The sequence below is a fragment of the Orcinus orca genome, chromosome 17 (genome assembly GCF_937001465.1).
Source record: "Orcinus orca chromosome 17, mOrcOrc1.1, whole genome shotgun sequence".
Classification (NCBI taxonomy): Eukaryota; Metazoa; Chordata; class Mammalia; order Artiodactyla; family Delphinidae; genus Orcinus; species Orcinus orca.
In genome coordinates this window covers 41,424,743-41,447,565 of record NC_064575.1, presented here as the reverse complement: position 1 = coordinate 41,447,565, position 22,823 = coordinate 41,424,743, and the positions used below count along the sequence as shown (strand labels likewise).

Below are 22,823 nucleotides of genomic sequence, written 5' to 3'. Positions count from 1 at the left end.
TGGTTTAAGTTCTAACTTGTTCGGTTAGTAAGCAGCTGTTGAATGTCTTCTGTGTGCTGAAATGACAGTTCCAGGAGTTAATGTTGCAAGTGGAAAAATCATGCAAGTAAGCCCACAGTTACAGTGCTGTGTGAAGAGGAGCTGTAGATGATGTAAGGATTCCAGGGTGCAGTGGTACCTGGTGAACTAGGGATTTTCTCAGAGTGGAAGCTCAGATTGTCCTCTCAGGAAGTATTATAAAATCAATTTTTCTTCAATTCTGCTTATATTTTATTTCCCAAATCAAATGCTTATAATTTTAAGAATGTATTCAAGACATTAATTATGGCTATTTCATTACTTTTTTTCTTTTTCTTTCCATTTTTAGCATAAAAAATTAAGTGCAGCAGTTGTATTTGGAGGAGGAGATGCTAGGTTGATAACAGAAGACAATGAAGAAGATAGTTTCTTTTCAGCTCCTGGAACTTGTGTTGTTGATGTAGGAATAACAGATTCACAGACCTTAATTCCTGACTCTCAGAAAAAACGGATTCATTCAATTATGGATATACTCCAGAGGTACAGAATTATCTTTATTAGTTAAAAAAAAGGGCAAGTAGGTGATTTTATAGGTAACTTTTTTTGCACTCCACATAATAATGTAAAGGTATATACAAGAATTATTGTAAAGATTTTATTGTGTATGGTACTTGGAAATTTATTGTGACTTAGTATGCTAGAAATAGAATATATTTATCCATGTCAGTTTTATCTCAATATTTATTTTCTGCTGCTTTTTTGTTACTTTAATAGAATTTGCAGAATATACCTCTCTTAATAAAGCAGTATTTGTTTTTCTCTAGAATATGTAGTTGAGGAAGTTAAAACTCAAATGTAAAATTGTTCTGAAATAGCCTCAAGCTGGAATGTATTTTTCCTTTGTTTATTACCCATCGAAAATTTGTATGAAAATTAGGCTATTATGGCTATATAGGCTGTTATGGGAAAGCAGGAAAAAAAGTATCAAGTATCCTAGAATGTGTTTGTAGTGTGGAGGGGAGGCAGTTTGAAAGCACTAAAGCAAGGATTTTTTTCCTGGACTCTTTACTGGTGTTAATAATCTTAGCATTTTTGAAGCACAAAGTAAAAAAATCAGCCTTGGCAGTCCGTTGACTGAATTTCTATTCACCTAGTAAAAAATAGTTAGGGCTGGGACTTCGCTGATGGTCCAGTGGCTAAGACTCCACGCTCCCAATGCAGGGGGCCTGGGTTCGATCCCTGTTGAGGGAACTAGATCCCACATGTTGCAACTAAAAGACCCTGCATGCTGCAACTAAAGATCCTGCATGCTGCGACTAGAAGATCCTGCACATCACAACTAAGACCCAGCATGGCAAAATAAATAAATAAATATTTTAAAAAAATAGTTAGGGCCCAGGGTATTTATATGTCTAAAAAGTCCATAAAATAAGCTCTCCACAGTATTCATTTTTCCTGACCCAGGAGTCTTTCCGACCATGAAGACTGCTTTTCTTAAAAATGGGTTTGCCGAGGTAAAAAGTAAAATTTCAGTCATGTGTCCCATAAATATTTTGCTTAATGGAGATGTGTTAACTGCTGTGAAAAAGAAAATATTTGTGTAACAAAAATACCATCTTACTACTACAACCAAAATGTACTGTGATTCTATTGTGTTTTAGGCACTGGGAATATAATGGTTAACAAGATAGCTATGGACCCTGCCACCACTGGAGCTTACAAGTAAACAGATAATTACAACTGTGTATAAGAAAGCAGAATAACAGGGCAGAGGGGAGAAGTTTATTTTAAATAGAGAAGGCTTCTTTCAGGCAGTATTTTACTTATGACCAGTTTACCAATCTTTAAAAGCCATGCTGAACAATAGCAATAATAGCTTACTTACATAATACTATATACTGTAGCAGGTCCTGTTCTAAGAGTTCTACATATATTAAGACATTTAATCCTCATACAATCATGTGTATTTTTACTGCTATGTTCCCCGTTGTGCAGAGAGGGCAAAAGGGGATTTGAGTAGAACACAGGGAGCGAGCAGAGGAGCCAGGATGTGAATACATGCAGTCTGGTTCCAGAGTCCATGCTCTTTACCATTACATCTTGCTGCCTTGCTGGAGTGGAGGTTGCTCAGAGGCTGGTGACTTGATCATGAGATGACATTTTGTTCTGTACTCTCTGGATCCTGTTTCAATTTGGTCATAGAGAGAGGACAATTTTACAGTTTGAGAAAGACTATCACTTAAAATAACACCTGTCCATTTAGTCCAAGCCGTTGATAGCAATTGAAGGTACAGTTATATCAAACCAGTAAAGTCAGCTATTGACTGAATTTCAGACAATAGGGCAACATTGGGATGGGTTAGTGCCATGGTGCTATTGATTAGTTGTCAGAAGTGGGTATAGGAAATCAGTGATTAAAATTAAATATCTCTGAAAAAGATTAGAAGTCTAGGGGAACAATATAACCCTGATTTTTGTTCTTGCTGAGATATTTTCCCAATGTCTTAGCCCATATTTGGGAACTCTTCCTGTTACTAATTTAATTATTTTCTCTTTATCCTCTCCTCCTTTGCCTTATCCTCTTCTCACCTGTTCCATAGCTTTGCATAAAATTGAATGAATCATAATCTTTGGATCATGATACACCGTCATCACTGAACTATAAATAATACACATTCATTTTGTTCACTAATTATTTAGTTATTTTAAATAAATTTTTATTATTGTAAACTGCTACTGAGATTATCTTTGTATGTTTCCTATTGGTACTTGTGCAGGATTTTCTTTGGGATATATTACTACATTACTAGGGTTAGAACACTCAACAGTATCAAACTGTTTTCCGCTTTATACTCCCACCCACGGTATATAAGAGATTAAGTTAGATGCACGTCATTTTCAATACTCGGTATTTTCAGACTATCATTTTTGCCAATTTAATGGATATATAATCATATCTTGTGATTTTGATTTGTATTTCCCTGATTACCAGTGATGGTTAACGTTTCTTCAAAAGTTTATTAGATGTTAATTTTTCCATCTTTGTGAAATACATGTCTCTTGCCCAGTTTTCTGTTGGGATAATTGTATTCTTTTTTTGTTTTAAATACAGATTTCCCCAGTTTTATGTGTTCTTGTGTGTGTAGTGTATGTGTGTGTATTTAGTTCTATATAATTTTATTACATGTGTAGGTTCATGTATTCACCATAGTTAAGATACAGAACAGTTCCATCACCACAAGAATCCCTTGTGTTGTTCTTTTATAACCACACACCCCTCCTACCTCCCCCTCCATGTCCCTAAATTTGCCAACCACTAATTTCTTCTTCATTTCTAAAATTTATTATTTAGAAAATGATATATAAATGAAATCATACAGCATGTAACCTTTTAGAATTTTTATTTTCACTCACCATAATTCCTCAGAGATTCACCTAGGTTTTGTGTATCAGTAGTTCATCCTTTTTTTATTGCTGAGTAGTGTTTCATGGTATGGATAACCATGGTATGGATATTGTCTCTTTAATTACATTTTCTAGTTTACTGTTGATGTATAGAAATTCAGCTGACATTGATATTAATCTCATATCCCACCACCTCGTTGGACTCCCCTTTTATTTCTAATACTTTATAGTCTTTTTTTATATAAACCATATCATCTATAAATAATATTTCTCTCCTCCTTTTTAATCCTTTTTGCCTCTGGTACTGCTCTCTCTCTTTTATTCTCTTGGTTTTGGACCAACTGGGACATCCAAAGCTGTTGGATAGAAGTGGTGATAGTAGCCACCACATTTATCTCACTATTGACTTTAAAAGTAATGCTTCCAGTATTTCCCCATTTAAGATGATGTATGTCTTATAACATCATTATTAAATGTGTATTTTGTTTTACATAGCCAATCTTTTATAACTAATTTTCATGATATGACGTATGTATAGTTTCAAAAGTATTAGTAGGGTAGTAAAATACCAATTTTGAATTGCCTGAAATACAAGTAGGTGTATGTGATCACTTGATGATAATACTTTTTAAAATCTTTTTTTGTGTGTTATTATAAATTCACTTAGAGTTCAAGTCTAAGTTAAACTAATACATATAAAACAATGAATGTTAAGCATTTGAAAAATAACTTTTAGACTACTACAGCCACTTAAAATACATATACATATGTATATTTTACGTATTTTGTAGTATGGATATACTATGGTTTGTTGAGTCATCCATCCATCGAAGGACATCTGCATTTTTCCAGCTTTTGTTACAAATAAAGCTGATATGAACATTCATATACAGGTTTCTTTGTGAACATAAGTGTTTATTTCTCTGGAATAAACTCCCAAGAGTGCAGTTTCTGGATTATATGGTAATTGCATATTTGTGTGCCTTTTTTTTTAATTTGTAGGAGTTTTTTATATATTCTTGGCATTAATCCTTTTTTCACTTGTATGTGATTACATAAAAGATTGCAGAATCTGTTACCACTTTGTAAATTAACTTTTTATTGTGTTGATGAATGAAAGCCCTTAATTTTAATATCCTAAAAATTAACAATCTTTCATAGTCAGTGCTTTTTGTATAAGAAATCTTTTTCTACTCATAGATCAAAAAGATATTCACCTATATTTTTTACTAATTTTTACTAGTATTTTGATATTTTGTTTTTGAAATTTATTTTTGATCTATCTGGAATTGATTCTGTTTTATACCAAGGGACCTTACATGCATGGGAATGTTTTTGGCCGTCTTTTCCATTGAGCAATATGTCTCTTAAACTAATACCACGTTTACTACATTGTCTTAATTACTATAACAGTTTAAGTCCTCATATCTAGTAGGACAAATATTTTCTTTCTGCTCTTCTTCAGAAGCATCCTGGCTATTCTTGGCTTTTTATTTTTCCATATACATTTTAGAATCATCTTTTTAAAAACTTAACAAAAAAACAAATGTTAAGCATTTGAAAATGACTTGTTAAGCTACTACAACCACTTAAAATATCTCTACAATAAGTATTAAAAGGAGTTTTAAAGCTCTTAAAATTTGAGGTTTAGTTTCTATGTAGCATTATTAAGTTATATTAAATTATGTTTTATAAAATCAGTCATTATTCACATTACAGAATAACAGAAGATAGGTTCACCATAAGATTCCTTTAATAAGAAGATTCATTAATACATGTAAATTTGGTAAAATGATTTGATTTACTAACATACGTATAGATGTAGCTTATTTATAGTTCTTTGTACTTTTCTCCCTCCTTATCCTTCTCCCCTCTTTTTCTCTCTTTTAAGTTTTATCTTAGGATTCTAGTAACCATAGATTTGCTTTAAAAAATCTTTATTGCTTCATCTGGGTATTACTATTATTCTGAAAATTACAGAGTTTTAGAACTGGAAGGATCTGTATCCTTTACTCTAGACCTTTGTTTTACAGATGAAATAATTGAATTACTAAAAGGTGGTGAACTTGCCCAATGTAACATTGCTCCAGTGAATAAGCTAGTACTATAGGTATTTGCAGTTCTCTCTGTACCATAAAATAGTGATGTCACTTTGCGGGGGGGTGGAAGATAGATTCAGTTTGACATCATCTTAATAAAAGTTGTTAGTTTTAATATATCATCATACTTAAACTATTTTATTCTAACAGGCAAGGTCTTAGACCTATTCCTGAAGCAGAAATTGGATTGGCAGTTATTTTCATTACTACAGAGAATTACTGTGATCCTCAGGGCCAGCCCAGTACAGGTAATTAAAATACTATTTTATTGATTCTTTAGCAACTTTATTTTATAAATTGCTGATTGGCTGTATCTCCATTATTTTTTTAAATATTTATTTATTTATTTGGCTGCATCGGGTCTTAGTTGTGGCACGCAGGATCTTTGTTGCAGCACGCGGGCTTCTCTCTAGTTGTAACGTATGGGCTCTAGAGCGCACGGGCTTTGTTGCCGCGCAGCATGTGGGATCTTAGTTCCCCAACCAGGTATCGAACCCACGTCCCCTGCATTGGAAGGCAGATTCTTAACTACTGGACCACGAAGGAAGTCCCTGTATGTATGTACTATACTTGCCACAGGTGACCATCTTCACCGTCTTTTAAAAGCCATATGTTTATCTGTTCATTTATTCATTCGATAAGTATTTGTGGCTGCCAAGTACTAGGCACAGTTGTAAGTACTGAAGATACAGTGGTGAATAAAGTAAACAAGATACTTGTTACTGTGAACTTTATATTCTAAAAGTCAGGATTCAGACAGTTAACAAGCAAACAAACACATCTGATAAGTTCTGTTAAGGACAAGTACAAAGAGAAAGCTAAAACAAGATGATGTGATAGTGACTGGGAGTAGGCTATTTTAGATTGGTAGTTAGGGACAGTCTCACTTAAGATGTCATATTTGAGCCTCACACGTCCTGAATGATGAGAAAAGGCAGCCATGGGAGGATATGGATAGCAGAATTCCAGGTGGAAGGAACAGATCACAATCGTGTCTGCGTGGAGAATGGATTCCAGGGGTCCAAAATGGAAGTGGGGATATGAGTAGAAGCTTTTGTGGAGGTCCAGGTGAGAGAGAGCCTGGTGCCTTGGACCATGGTGGTAGTAGTAGAGATGCAGAAAAGCAAATAAATTCAGGCCAAATTTTGGAACTAGACCCAGCACATCTTGCCAGTGGAGGATTTAGAAACAACTCCTAATCTTTTGGCATGAGTAGCTGGTTGGGTGGTGATGCCATTTTACAGAGATGAAGAATACATATTATAATTATCTCAGTGTTGACTATCACAAAAGCCAGTTTACTCAGGGCAGCTATTACCCCTTGGTTTGTTTTTTGTTTTTTGTTTTTTTGGTACGCGGGCCTCTCCCGTTGCGGAGCACAGGCTCCGGACGCGCAGGCTCAGCGGCCATGGCTCACGGGCCCAGCCGCTCCACGGCATGTGGGATCTTCCCAGATCGGGGCACAAACCTATGTCCCCGGCATCGGCAGGCGGACTCTCAACCACTGCGCCACCAGGGAAGCCCTACCCCTTGGTTTTTTAAAACTCATTCCCCTACTTTTCTTGATAAGGTGATGTTGCCATCAAGAAGATGGTTCATTTATTCTTTTCTTCTCGCTTCTTTACCTTAGATATTTTTACGTTTATTCTTCCTCATAACTTTTCTTTGTCTAGTTATGTGTGCATCCATTTGGGATTTCTTTATACATTTATTTGCCTCCTAAGTTCTTTTTATAGCTATTTGTCAGCAGTTATTGGACTTTGGCTAAAAGACAAGTAAGGACAGCACTATGTAATAATACACTCCAGGGGATATCATTTACATTGTAGCCCACTGAATGGCACCTATAGAATTGGACAGTGTACCTCCTGATTAGTAATAATAGCTGCTGTCTCTTGAGTCTGCAGAGACTGAAGTATGTGCTTTACACAAGGCATTACAATTTAATCTGCAAAACAATCCTTTTAAGATAGATGACATTGTTTGCATTTTATAGATGAGGGAACTGATGTACAGAGAGGTTAAGAAATTAGCCAGAGGTCACATAGCAAATAATTTGATTCAAACTGACTCTTGAAGTCAAAGCTTTTATGATGTTATTACACTGCTATTATGATTGATGGTGTAGGGGTTACTGGGAGCAGATATAAAAGGATAAACAGACTAGTACTTGGATTTTATGATTTGGTTAAGAATGTTTATTCGCCTGATATCTGTACCCTTTCCCATGAGTACACTAGATATGTTTCTGTCTATACGTGGGTAACCTTCAAATACAGTTTTAAGAGCTTGTGAAGTTTCCATAATAATTGTGATATGGTGAATGTTTCCTCAAAATTCAGGACTAACATTCTTAGAATTTATCCTTAGAGTCAGAAGTCAAAGGCCAGCTTTTCAACCTCTCTTAGAGAGAAAACTACTTTGATGTGGATACCAAAATGAGCCATATTCTTATAGAAGCTGTCCATTAGAAAGCTCCACAGCCCTTTAGAAATAGCATGTACTGTAAATACTATTTTGTTGATTGTGCATTTCTGTTCTGTTACAGAAAAAAATAAAATGCTATGTGTAATTTCAGACTTTAACAACACAACAAAAAATATGTAAAAATAAACAATCATTGGGTCTATGTGAGTATCTCCTCTTGTCCCAGGTCCCTGTTTGGAACAACTGTCCTCTGTTCTCTTTTAGAAAACTAATCTCAACTAGCTATATGCTTCAGAAACATTTTTTTAAAATTCAAATTCACATTCTCTGTATTCCAGGATATTCTGGGATGCAGCCAAGGCATCAGATTTTTTTGGTTTCTTTTGCTTGATTTTAACCTCCTGTTTGTCATATAAACTCCAAGAAACTAGGGAAGGACTGAACTAGAGAGGAACCTTCTTTTATATAAATGGAGGAGGCACTCAGACTATAAATTTAAGTCATTTTTTTACTCATACAAGACTTGAAATTGTTCCTCTGTAGCTTCTGCTCAAGAGGTCTGCTACCATCCCTTCCCACAGCCACTGCCCTATTTAACCCTCCATGTCTTTATTTCCTGAGGGCTGTTCTAACCGCCCTCAGTAAGGTCCTGCCTCCATATTCATCTCTACAGTTAATATTTCACTTTGCCACTAGAATCACCTTCCCTTCTCCTAAAAACTTTTACTAGTTCTTATTATCTATAGAATAAATCCCTGAGCCCTTTGTCTAGACTTTCGAGCCTTCAACAGTTTAGCTGTAGCCTATCTCTTCCCATCCTCATCTTTTTTTAATATACTTCCCTACAGAATACATACGCCATATTTTTTTATGTGCCATACTCCTTGACCTTGCTCATCATGGTCCTTGTTCCTAGAATGCTAGCACTGCTCTTCAAAATCTGACTCCTTCCACAAATGCTCACCTCTTTCGTGAAGTTTTTCTAGGTTTTTTCCTCTCCCATAACTCTTCTCCAAGTCAGGTTAATTATTTTGGTTTTTTATACCCCAGTAACTTTTTTTTTTGCATTCCAGTTAGAACTTTTTCCTACTTTGAAGCATAGCCAGTTGTTTCCATGCCTCTTTCAGCCACTAGACTGATTATAAACTCTTACTAATTTTGGTTTCTCTGACATCACCAAGCCCAATACTTGTTTTTTTTTTTTTTTTTAACATCTTTATTGGGGTATAATTGCTTTACAATGGTGTGTTAGTTTCTGCTTTATAACAAAGTGAATCAGTCATACATAAACATATGTTCCCATATGTCTTCCCTGTTGCGTCTCCCTCCCTCCCACCCTCCCTATCCCACCCCTCCAGGCTGTCACAAAGCACCGAGCCAATATCCCTGTGCCATGTGGCTGCTTCCCACTAGCTATCTACCTTACTGCCTTTGTTAGTGTGTATATGCCCATGACTCTCTCTCGCCCTGTCACAGCTCACCCTTCCCCCTCCCCATAACCTCAAGTCCGTTCTCTAAGAGGTCTGCGTCTTTATTCCTGCTTTACCCCTAGGTTCTTCATGACTTTTTTTCTTAAATTCCATATATATGTGTTAGCATACGGTATTTGTCTTTTTCTTTCTGACTTACTTCACTCTGTATGACAGACTCTAGGTCTATCCACCTCATCACAAATAGCTCAATTTCGTTTCTTTTTATGGCTGAGTAATATTCCATTGTATATATGTGCCACATCTTCTTTATCCATTCATCCGATGACGGGCACTTAGGTTGTTTCCATCTCCGGGCTATTGTAAATAGAGCTGCAATGAACATTTTGGTACATGACTCTTTTTGAATTTTGGTTTTCTCAGGGTATATGCCCAGTAGTGGGATTGCTGGGTCATATGGTAGTTCTATTTGTAGTTTTTTAAGGAACCTCCATACTGTTCTCCATAGTGGCTGAACCAATTCACATTCCCACCAGCAGTGCAAGAGTGTTCCCTTTTCTCCACACCCTCTCCAGCATTTATTGTTTCTAGATTTTTTGATGATGGCCATTCTGACTGGTGTGAGATGATATCTCATTGTAGTTTTGATTTGCATTTCTCTAATGATTAATGATGTTGAGCATTCTTTCATGTGTTTGTTGGCAGTCTGTATATCTTCTTTGGAGAAATGTCTATTTAGGTCTTCTGCCCATTTTTGGATTGGGTTGTTTGTTTTCTTGTTATTGAGCTGCATGAGCTGCTTGTAAATTTTGGAGATTAATCCTTTGTCGGTTGCTTCATTTGCAAATATTTTCTCCCATTCTGAGGGTTGTCTTTTGGTCTTGTTTATGGTTTCCTTTGCTGTGCAAAAGCTTTGAAGTTTCATTAGGTCCCATTTGTTTATTTTTGTTTTTATTTCCATTACTCTAGGAGGTGGGTCGGAAAGGATCTTGCTTTGATTTATGTCATAGAGTGTTCTGCCTATGTTTTCCTCTAAGAGTTTTACAGTGTCTGGCCTTACATTTAGGTCTTTAATCCATTTTGAGCTTATTTTTGTGTATGGTGTTAGGGAGTGATCTAATCTCATACTTTTACATGTACCTGTCCAGTTTTCCCAGCACCACTTATTGAAGAGGCTGTCCTTTCTCCATTGTACATTACTGCCACCTTTATCAAAGATAAGGTGTCCATATGTGCATGGGTTTATCTCTGGGCTTTCTATCCTGTTCCATTGATCTATCTTTCTGTTTTTGTGCCAGTACCATACCGTCTTGATGACTGTAGCTTTGTAGTATAGTCTGAAGTCAGGGAGCCTGATTCCTCCAGTTCCTTCTTTCGTTCTCAAGATTGCTTTGGCTATTCGGGGTCTTTTGTGTTTCCATACAAATTGTGAAATTTTTTGTTCTAGTTCTGTGAAAAATGCCAGTGGTAGTTTGATAGGGATTGCATTGAATCTATAGATTGCTTTGGGTAGTAGAGTCATTTTCACAATGTTGATTCTTCCAATCCAAGAACATGGTATATCTCTCCATCTATTTATATCATCTTTAATTTCTTTCATCAGTGTCTTATAATTTTCTGCATACAGGTCTTTTGTCTCCTTAGGTAGGTTTATTCCTAGATATTTTATTCTTTTTGTTGCAATGGTAAATGGGAGTGTTTTCTTGATTTCACTTTCAGATTTTTCATCATTAGTATATAGGAATGCCAGAGATTTCTGTGCATTAATTTTGTATCCTGCCACTTTACCAAATTCATTGATTAGCTCTAGTAGTTTTCTGGTAGCATCTTTAGGGTTCTCTATGTATAGGATCATGTCATCTGCAAACAGTGACAGCTTTACTTCTTCTTTTCCAATTTGGATTCCTTTTATTTCCTTTTCTTCTCTGATTGCTGTGGCTAAAACTTCCAAAACAATGTTGAATAATAGTGGTGAGAGTGGGCAACCTTGTCTTGTTCCTGATCTTAGTGGAAATGCTTTCAGTTTTTCACCATTGAGGATGATGTTTGCTGTGGGCTTGTCATATATGGCCTTTATTATGTTGAGGAAAGTTCCCTCTATGCCTACTTTCTGCAGGGATTTTATCATAAATGGGTGTTGAATTTTGTCAAAAGCTTTCTCTGCATCTATTGAGATGATCATATGGTTTTTCTCCTTCAATTTGTTAATATGGTTTATCACATTGATAGATTTGCGTATATTGAAGAATCCTTGCATTCCTGGAATAAACCCCACTTGATCATGGTGTATGATCCTTTTAATGTGCTGTTGGATTCTGTTTGCTAGTATTTTGTTGAGGATTTTTGCATCTATGTTCATCAGTGATATTGGCCTGTAGTTTTCTTTCTTTGTGACATCCTTGTCTGGTTTTGGTATCAAGGTGATGGTGGCCTCGTAGAAGGAGTTAGGGAGTGGTCCTCCCTCTGCTATATTTTGGAAGAGTTTGAGAAGGATAGGTGTTAGCTCTTCTGTAAATGTTTGATAGAATTCGCCTGTGAAGCCATCTGGTCCTGGGCTTTTCTTTGTTGGAAGATTTTTAATCACAGTTTCAATTTCAGTGCTTGTGATTGGTCTGTTCATATTTTCTATTTCTTCCTGATTCAGTCTTGGCAGGTTGTGCATTTCTAAGAATTTGTCCATTTCTTCCAGATTGTCCATTTTATTGGCATAGAGTTGCTTGTAGTAATCTCTCATGATCTCTTTTATCTCTGCAGTGTCAGTTGTTACCTCTCCTTTTTCATTTCTAATTCTATTGATTTGAGTCTTCTCCCTTTTTTTCTTGATGAGTCTGGCTAGTGGTTTATCTATTTTGTTTATCTTCTCAAAGAACCAGCTTTTAGTTTTATTGATCTTTGCTATTGTTTCCTTCATTTCTTTTTCATTTATTTCTGATCTGATTTTTATGATTTCTTTCCTTCTGCTAGCTTTGGGGTTTTTTTGTTCTTCTTTCTCTAATTGCTTGAGGTGCAAGGTTAGGTTGTTTATTCGAGATGTTTCCTGCTTCTTAAGGTGGGCTTGTATTGCTATAAACTTCCCCCTTAGAACTGCTTTTGCTGCATCCCACAGGTTTTGGGTCGTTGTGTCTCCATTGTCATTTGTTTCTAGGTATTTTTTGATTTCCTCTTTGATTTCTTCAGTGATCTCTTCATTATTAAGTAGTGTATTGTTTAGCCTCCATGTGTTTGTATTTTTTACAGATCTTTTCCTGTAATTGATATCTAGTCTCATGGCGTTGTGGTCAGAAAAGATACTTGATACAATTTCAATTTTCTTAAATTTACCAAGGCTTGATTTGTGACCTAAGATATGATCTATCCTGGAGAATGTTCCATGAGCACTTGAGAAAAATGTGTATTCTGTTGTTTTTGGATGGAGTGTCCTATAAATATCAATTAAGTCCATCTTGTTTAATGTATCATTTAAAGCTTGTGTTTCCTTATTTATTTTCATTTTGGATGATCTGTCCATGGGTGAAAGTGGGGTGTTTAAGTCCCCTACTATGAATGTGTTACTGTCGATTTCCCCTTTTATGGCTGTTAGTATTTGCCTTATGTATTGAGGTGCTCCTATGTTGGGTGCATAAATATTTACAATTGTTATATCTTCTTCTTGGATCGATCCCTTGATCATTATGTAGTGTCCTTCTTTGTCTCTTTTAATAGTCCTTATTTTAAAGTCTATTTTGTCTGATATGAGAATTGCTACTCCAGCTTTCTTTTGGTTTCCATTTGCATGGAATATCTTTTTCCATCCCCTTACTTTCCGTCTGTATGTGTCTCTAGGTCTGAAGTGGGTCTCTTGTAGACAGCATATATAAGGGTCTTGTTTTTGTATCCATTCAGCTAATCTGTGTCTTTTGGTGGGAGCATTTAGTCCATTTACATTTAAGGTAATTATCGATATGTATGTTCCTATTCCCATTTTCTAAATTGTTTTGGGTTCGTTATTATAGGTCTTTTCCTTCTCTTGTGTTTCTTGCCTAGAGAAGATCCTTTAGCATTTGTTGTAAAGCTGGTTTGGTGGTGCTGAACTCTCTCAGCTTTTGCTTGTCTGTAAAGGTTTTAATTTCTCCATCAAATCTGAATGAGATCCTTGCTGGGTAGAGTAGTCTTGGCTGCAGGTTTTTCTCCTTCACCACTTTCAGTATGTCCTGCCACTCCCTTCTGGCTTGTAGGGTTTCTGCTGAGAGATCAGCTGTTAACCTTATGGGGATTCCCTTATGTGTTATTTGTTGTTTTTCCCTTGCTGCTTTTAATATGCTTTCTTTGTATTTAATTTTTGACAGTTTGATTAATATGTGTCTTGGCGTATTTCTCCTTGTATTTATCTTGTATGGGACTCTCTGTGCTTCCTGGACTTGATTAACTATTTCCTTTCCCATATTAGGGAAGTTTTCAACTATAATCTCTTCAAATATTTTCTCAGTCCCTTTCTTTTTCTCTTCTTCTTCTGGAACCCCTATAATTCGAATGTTGGTGCGTTTAATGTTGTCCCAGAGGTCTCTGAGACTGTCCTCAGTTCTTTTCATTCTTTTTTCTTTATTCTGCTCTGCTGTAGTTATTTCCACTATTTTATCTTCCAGGTCACTTATCCGTTCTTCTGCCTCAGTTACTCTGCTATTGATCCCATCTAGAGTACTTTTAATTTCATTTATTGTGTTGTTCATCGTTGCTTGTTTCATCTTTAGTTCTTCTAGGTCCTTGTTAACTGACTCTTGCATTTTGTCCAATCTATTGTCCATTCTATCTCCAAGATTTCGGATCAACCTTACTATCATTATTCTGAATTCTCTTTCAGGTAGACTGCCTATTTCCTCTTCATTTGTTAGGTCTGGTGCATTTTTATCTTGCTCCTTTATCTGCTGTGTGTTTTTCTGTCTTCTCATTTTGCTTATCTTACTGTGTTTGGGGTCTCCTTTTTGCAGGCTGCAGGTTTGTAGTTCCTCCTGTTTTTGATGTCTGTCTCCAGTGGCTAAGGTTGGTTCAGTGGGTTGTGTAGGCTTCCTGGTGGAGGGGACTAGTGCCTGTGTTGTGGTGGATGAGGCTGGATCTTGTCTCTCTAGTGGGCAGGTTCACGTCTGGTGGTGTGTTTGGGGGTGTCTGTGGCCTTATTATGATTTTAGGCAGCCTCTCTGCTAATGGGTGGTGTTGTGTTCCTGTTTTGCTAGTTGTTTGGCATAGGTTTTCCAGCACTGTGGCTTGCTGGTCGTTGAGTGAAGCTGGGTGCTGGTGTTAAGATGGAGGTCTCTGGGAGATTTTCGCCGTTTGATATTATGTGGAGCTGGGAGGTCTCTTGTTGATCAGTGTCCTGAAGTTGGCTGTCCTACCTCAGAGGCAGAGCCCTGCCTCCTGGCTGGAGCACCAAAAGCTTTTCATCCACAGGCTCAGGATAAAAGGGAGAAAAAGTAGAGGGAATTAGTAGAAGTATGAGGAAAGAAAGAAGGAAAGGAGGGTAGGAAGGAAGGAAGAAAGAAAGAAAGAAGCAAAGAAGGAAAGAAGGCAAGAAGGAAAGAAAGGAGGGAGGGAGGGAGGGAGGAAGGAAGGAAGGAGGGAAAGAAGGAAAAAAGAAAGAAAGAAGATACAGTAAAAATAAAATAAAGTATAATAAAGTTATTGAATTAAAAAATTCTTATTTAGAAAAAAAAAAAGGGACGGAAAGAACCTTAGGACAAATGTTGGAAGCAAAGCTATACAGACAAAATCTTACACAGAAGCATACACATACACCCTCACTAAAAGAGGTAAATGGGGAAAAATCCTAAATCTTGCTGTCAGAGACCACCTCCTCAATTTGGGATGATTCGTTGTCTAAAGGAGGGAAGGAAGGACGGAAAGAAAGAAAGAACGAAGGTAAAGTATAATAAGGTTATTAAAATTAATTATTAAGAAAAAAAATTAAAAAAAAAACATGGACGGATAGAACCCTAGGACAAATGGTGGAAGCAAGACTATACAGACAAGCTCTCACATAGAAGCATACACATACACATTCACAAAAAGAGGAAAGGGGAAAAAATCATAGATCTTGCTCCTAAAGTCCACTTCCTTAATTTGGGATGATTGGTTGTCTATTCAGGTATTCCACAGATGCAGGGTACATCAAGTTGATTGTGGAGCTTTAATCCGCTGCTTCTGAGGCTGCTGGGAGAGATTTCCCTTTCTCTTCTTTGTTCTCACAGCTCCCAGGGCTAAGCTTTGGATTTGGCCCTGCCACTGCGTGTAGATCGCTGGAGGGCGTCTGTTTTTTGCTCAGACAGGATGGGGTTAAAAGAGCCGCTGATTGGGGGCTCTGGCGCACTCAGGCCGGCGGGGACGGAGGGGCACAGAGTGCGGGGCGGGCCTGCGGTGGCAAAGGCCGGCGTGACTTTGCACCAGCCTGAGGCGCGCTGTGCGCTCTCCCGGGGAAGTTGTCCCTGGATCCCGGGAACCCGGCAGTGGCGGGCTGCACAGGCTCCGCGGAAGAGGGGTGTGGAGAGTGACCTGTGCTCGCACACAGGCCCCTCGGTGGCGGCAGCAGCAGCCTTAACGTCTCCCGCCCGCCTCTGGGGTCCGCGCTTTTAGCCGCGGCTTGCGCCCGTCTCTGGATTCCGCGCTTTCAGCCGCGGCTCGCGCCCGTCTCTGGATTCCGCGCTTTCAGCCGCGGCTCGCGCCCGTCTCTGGATTCCGCGCTTTCAGCCGCGGCTCGCGCCCGTCTCTGGATTCCGCGCTTTCAGCCGCGGCTCGCGCCCGTCTCTGGATTCCGCGCTTTCAGCCGCGGCTCGCGCCCGTCTCTGGGGTCCGCGCTTTCAGCCGCGGCTCGCGCCCGTCTCTGGGGTTCGCGCTTTTAGCCGCGGCTCGCGCCCGTCTCTGGAGTTCCTTTAAGCAGCGTTCTTAAACCCCTCTCCTCACGCCCCAGGAAACAGAGGGAAGGAAAATTCTCCTGCCTCTTCTGCAGGTGCAGGCTTTTCCCCGGACTCCCTCCCGGCTAGCTGTGGTGCACTAACCCCTTCAGGCTATGTTCAAGCCGCCAACCCCAGTTCTCTCCCTGCGCTCCGGCCTCAGCTCGCAGCCCCGCCCGCCCCGGCGGGTGAGCAGACAAGCCTCTCGGGCTGGTGAGTGCCGGTAGGCACCGATCCTCTGTGCGGGAATCTCCCCGCTTTGCCCTCCGCACCCGTTGCTGTGCACTCCTCTGCGGCTTCGAAGCTCCCCCCTCCGCCTCCCGCAGTCTCCGCCCGCGAAGGGGCTTCCTAGAGTGTGGAAACTTTTCCTCCTTCACAGCTCCCTCCCACTGGTGCAGGTGCCGTCCCTATTCTTTTGTCTCTGTTTTTTCTTTTGCCCTACCCAGGTACGTGGGGAGTTTCTTGCCTTTTGGGAGGTCTGAGGTCTTCTGCCAGCCTTCAGTAGGTGTTCTGTAGGAGTTGTTCCACGTGTAGATGTATTTCTGGTGTATCTGTGGGGAGGAAGGTGATCTCCGCGTCTTACTCTTCCGCCATCTTCCGCCTTCTCTCCCCAATACTTGTTTATAGTTGGTATAAATATTTGCTTAATTGAACTAAGTTATTGGTACACAAGATTATCTTTGCTAGGGTGGAGCAACAAAATTTTATCATCCACTGTTAGAAATGTATTTATGGCCAGAAGGTCCTTAAAGATCATCTAATCTTTCTATTAAAAGGTAAGAGACCTCAAGGCTGAGAAAAGTTAAGGTCCCATAAATAGAACAGCCGAGACAATCCTAAAATTGGGGTTTTGTGACTGCTAGACCAGCATCTTTTCTATTGTGTTATTTCATATGGGAACAAGGTCATAAGGAATTGATAAAAAATCTACATTATAATTAGTAGTATTATTTCTTGCACATATTCATAGGTAGGTCTGTGTGGGTTCCAAGTCATAGACATCAGACTTACAAACAATTTTAGAACACGGCTAGTTTTGGGGGGAACAGAGTGAATGCATGTCTTCTTTCCTCCCTTTTTCTCCTTTGTTTCCTCCTTTCCTTCCATATTCATTCATTTATCTTTCAACAAGTATTTATTGAACCTTGTTATATGCCTTTAATTACTCTAAACACTTGGAATAAAGAGGTGAGCAGAGTAGAGCAAATCCCTACCCTCCTGGTATTTTAGCAAGGAGAATATTATAAATAATCTTATTGGCAGACATTAGTTATTCTGGGTCATTAGATTCAGCTTATGAATATTTCTTTTAATGGTTATATACACATTTATAATTATTATTTTTTGCAAACTGTGCAAGCTAAGAAGAATTTTAGGGATATGTATTTATAAGGAAATGCCAGTGAGCTAAGGTGGTCATATAAGGAGAGTGGCAGAAGTAAGTTAAATACCTGAATTTGGAATCAGTTATAAACATTTTATTAAACACATCCTGTGTCAGGAGCTAACAGAGTGGTAATTTAGCTTTGATACTTAATAAATGTCAACTTAAAAATTTTTTTTCAGTTAATTTAATTCTGTTAACTTATTTATATCCATTATATACCAAACATTGCTCAGAGATGAGATACAGAAATGAGCAAGACTCAGTCCCTGTTCTCAAGGAGGTCTAATAAGAGAAAGTAACAAGTAAACAAGTACGGTATACAGTGATGATAACAACTAACACTTCATAGTCCTTACTATGTTCCAAGCATTTTTCTAAGTGCTGTCCATATATTAGTTCACTTTGCCCTTAAAACAATATGTGAGGAAGAAACAGCATGTAATTATCCTCATTTCATAGATGAGGAAACTAAGGCATAGAGAGGTTAAGTAATACAGGTCACACAGCTAGTGTTAAAAAGTTAGTAAGAGTGTGTTAACAATTAGTAGAGTGATGTAAAGGGTGGTATGGGATTTAAAATGAGGGGCATCTAATTCAATGTGGGAGGTTCAAGAGAAGTATTCCAGAAGAGTGGCACTTGAATTAAATTGCTATTTTGGTATATAAAATGATGAAGTAATCATTATGGTTTTCTGGAGTAGCCAAAAAATTTATGTCTAAAACTGTTCATCTCTCCTTTTCAAATAGTATATTCCTTCTAAAAATTAAATTCACATTGATTTTGATTTGTGTAGACAGTAGATATACTTTCTGTGGGGGAGAAATTTTAATTTTTGGTCTCCTGACTAAAGCATAATTTGAATTAGAATTTAAGTTGAGTTTGTTTTTATTTAAGTTGATAATAGTTTAACCTGAAGGATTTGATGTGTCTTTAAAATGATTTATTTCAGATAAGCCCATCACAGATGCCAACAGGCTGCTGCTCATAGGCTGTTTTGTTAAGTATTTGACTGGAGACAACTGTGTGCTGTAGTTAATTCTCTCAACATGGCACAGTCCTAACAATTCTAAGTGACCAAATGTCTATCTTGTGTCTAGCAATTGTGATTCTTTCTTTCACTTCTGTGATTTACAGGATTGAAGACAACAACTCCAGGTCCAAGCCTTTCCCAAGTCTTACCAGCCAATGAAAACTTAATGCCAGGTGCCCCAGTGAATACTACAACATATGTAGCTGATACACAATCAGAGCAAGGAAATAAATGGTAAAGCTTCATTGTTAACGAACTATTGTTATTATTCTATCAATAAATTAATAGTATATTCAAGAAGTAAAGTCAATGCCTATATCAAGTCATCTCTTGGGAGATAAAGAATTGGGAGTGTGGGATGCCAGGGAAAATAATATTTTGGGACAGGGTTTAGCAGACTTTATAAAGCACTTTATAAAGACTTCCCTGGTGGCGCAGTGGTTAAGAATCTGCCTGCCAATGCAGGGGACATGGGTTCGATCCCTGGTCCAGGAAGATCCCACATGCCGCAGAGCAACTAAACCTGGGTGCCGCAACTACTGGGCCTGCGCTCTAGAGCCTGCAAGCCACAACTACTGAGGCCATGTGCCGCAACTACTGAAGCCCGCACACCTAGTGCCCATGCTCTGAAACGAGAAGCCACCGCAGTGAGAAGCCTGCACACTGCAAGAAGAGTAGCCCCTGCTCACTGCAACTAAAGAAAGCCCATGTGCAGCAACGAAGACCCAACACAGCCAAAAATAAATATAAAAATTAAAATGAAGCACTAGAGAGTAAATATTTTTGGCTCTGTGGGTCACTGATCTCTGTCACAGCTACTCAACTCTGCCATTGTAGGATTAAAGCAGCCACAGACAACGTGTAAATGAATGAGTGTGGCTGTGTTCCAATAAAACTTAATTTACAAAAACAAGTGGCAGGCCAGATGTGTCCTGCAAGCTGTAGTTTGCCAACTCCTGAAAATGATAAAGTTTTTTTTTTAATTCCGTGTAAATGTATATGGAAGACTACAAAGAATTATACTGTTTTATTTGTGACTGGTGAAATAAGTTTGAGATCAATTTGTTTCTATTATATGATGTTGCCTGTATGTGAACATTACACAGTTTTAGAGGTACTTTATATGTGTGTACCTGGCTATCTAAATAATCATAATTTGTTCATAAAGGTAGTTTTTTTAGTGGTTCTCTATTTTTTTAAATTAATTTATTTATTTGTTTATTTTTGGCTGCACTGGGTCTTTGCTGCTGCGCGCGGGCCCCCTCCAGTTGTGGCGAGCGGGGGCTACCCTTCGCCGCGGTGCGCGGGCCTCTCACTGCGGTGGCCTCTCCTGTTGAGGAGCACAGGCTCCAGGCGCACGGGCCTCAGTAGTTGTGGCACGCGGGCTCAGTAGCCGTGGCTCGCGGGCTCTAGAGCGCAAGCTCAGTAGTTGTGGCACACGGGCTCAGTTGCTCCGCGGCATGTGGGATCTTCCCGGACCAGGGATCAAACCCGTGTCCCCTGCATTGGCAGGCGGATTCCCAACCACTGAGCCACCAGGGAAGCCCAGTGGTTCTCTATTTGAAGAGGGTTTTTTAAAATAGTTTTTTGGAATTTTTTTTTTTTTTTGGAGAGCAAGGGTAGCTCATATGTATCCTATGGCATTTTTCACTTAAGACAGTGTATTTTAAATACTCCATAATGAATTATTCGTATTGGAAGATACTTCTGATTGCACTATATTAGACCATACTTAAATTTTCACTATACCTATGTTTTATATTGAGATCAAAACTTTTAAAAGAGAAACTACAAATTTTTTTAAAACAGAACTTTTAATATAACTTTTAAAAGAGAAACTTAATTTTTTAGAAGTCAGTTGAATGACAAGTTTGGGGTTTTTGGTGAAGTAAGAATAGCAAAAGTAGTATATATTCAACCATACATTGTAGAACTGTGTGTTTGTGTGTGTGTGTTTAAAATATTTTTCTGATGATCTAGAGTTCTACTCTAGAGTTATGTTCTAGAGACTGCCATCTGGTTGGAATATAACCGTATCAGTTCATCAAAAGTGATCTAAATACCCCATTATATTTGAAATTGGAATGATAGCTTATTCTTTTTATAAATTTCCAGTTTTTATTAGTTTTTTTACATGGAAATAATTTTACAATTTTAAACAAAGCAAACATCACTTCAGTATATGACCTGGTATAATTTATAATAGGATACTAGGTTGTTATTCCATGTGTGTTTGGCAGTTTTTTATAGAGCATTCCTGACAGTATGTGCTATAGGGGATGAAGAAGAGAAAGGTATCTTGTCTTCAGGGAGCTTTGATGACAAAGGAGCTACTGTCTTGGGATAGTAAAATATATTCACTAAACTACTGTCTCAAGATAACTATGTTCTAAAGCTGTATTACGTTAGTACTACTTAAAGGACTTTGTTTCTGGATAAAAATTGCTGTAAATGTGATTGTTTACCTTGCATTCCTTTCTTTTGCTGCAGTATGAATTTGAGTGAAAGGCCAAAAGAAATCAAAATCTTCGGAATGGAACAAAAGTTCAGAATACCTTCACAAGAAACATCCACTGTGAAGGAACCCCACAAAGTAAACTCTAGTAATAATAATATAGTATCAAATACTCTTGTTAGTATGAAAATCCCAAAATGTCAGCTTTCACCAACTAAATTCCCAGGTGTAAATAAAAGTGGAGATTGGGCTTCTCAGCATCAGCAAACCAACTCCATCAAAAACTACTTTCAGCCATCTACCAAAAAAAGGTATAATTTTTAATAATACTGCTCTTTGTGTCTAAAAATATTAATATTTGTTATACGATTGTAGAATGGTACTAAGTCCGTGTTCTGCTTAAGTATGCTTCTGTGGAAAGCTGTGGCCCTTTGAGCTTATTCCCTCTCAGAAATGTCCAAGTCTCCTTCTTCACTAAGGTCATTAGATACATTTTCCCTCAATTTTTTCCTTCTGTTGTTTCATTTGCTCTACTTCTGTTGAAGAAGAGGTTTCCCACACCTCAGTTTTTTTGACCTACCTATTTCCCTTGGTCATGTCTCTCATTTCCTCTAGGACCATGCTTCATCAATTATTCTTAATTTCTAGCATGTTTAATATCTTCTTCTAGGTCCTTTTCGTCTGTGTTCAAAGACTCTATCTCATTTTTAGTTTTTAGAACCTTCCCTTGACTTGATTTGTTCCTCTAGCTACTGCCCTTTATCTTTTACAATCACTGTTAAACTTCTCATAAAGAGGAGATTATTGTTATTGTTCCCATTTCTATGTGAAATATTTCTTAACTCGCAATATTTCATCTTGACATGACATCCTTGAAAGTAATCATTGACACAAGTTGCCACCTCTTGTGGCCTTTTGGTAACACTCAACTCTTGAACTTTTGTTCTCCTTCTGGTCTCTTCTTGGCTTTTGTGGTAGTGTCCTATCCTGGGTTTTTTTTGCCTCTCTGACTTTCTCCTTTGCTCCCTTTGAGGACTTCTTTTCATCCTGCTATGTATATTGTACTTCAGGTTACAGATGATCAGTATATTTGGTCCTGACTTATTCTTTAAGCATCATTTCTACCTTCCCACAGAAATCTGCTTTTTCCCCTAATCATAGGCCTAAAACTTTCTCCCCTATCACTGCCTTGTATATATATTTTTGTTTGTAATTTACTTTGTCAAAATCTTTGACTGTTTCTCCTCTGCCTCCCCAAACCAGTATTGCTGATTCTTATTTTCCTTGTCTTATAAATTCCTCTGTTTCCATCTGTTTGTGTTGCTAGCTCTCTGGTTCAAACGCTGATCATGTAAATTATTACAAAAAACTTCTTGATTGGTTTATTTAGGACCCTGACATTAGATTAGTATTATTAAAATATCACTCTAACTGTTCCAGTTCAACATGAATCCAGTAAACTAGAGAGCAGAGACCCAAGTTTTTGTGGGCCTCAGTACAGTTTAAGTGAGTCAGGTATTCAGTACTCATTGAATGAATGATACAGTATTGTATAGAATACCCTTAGTCATATATTCACATATTACTTGCAGTATATAGTTTATACTGTATTCTGGATTTAGCCACTTTAACTTACTATCTTGAATCTAGCTCT

The 22,823-nt window shown here is 38.0% G+C and overlaps 1 protein-coding gene across 1 annotated transcript in view; it reads left to right on the top strand.

The window, feature by feature from the left end:
- The window catches only part of NBN (nibrin), a 53,360-nt gene that overhangs the window by 15,593 nt on the left and 14,944 nt on the right, over positions 1-22,823 (top strand). The window contains 4 exon segments of the mRNA XM_049700239.1: positions 368-558; positions 5,673-5,770; positions 18,819-18,948; positions 21,205-21,480. Coding sequence (XP_049556196.1) covers positions 368-558; positions 5,673-5,770; positions 18,819-18,948; positions 21,205-21,480 — 695 coding nt within the window.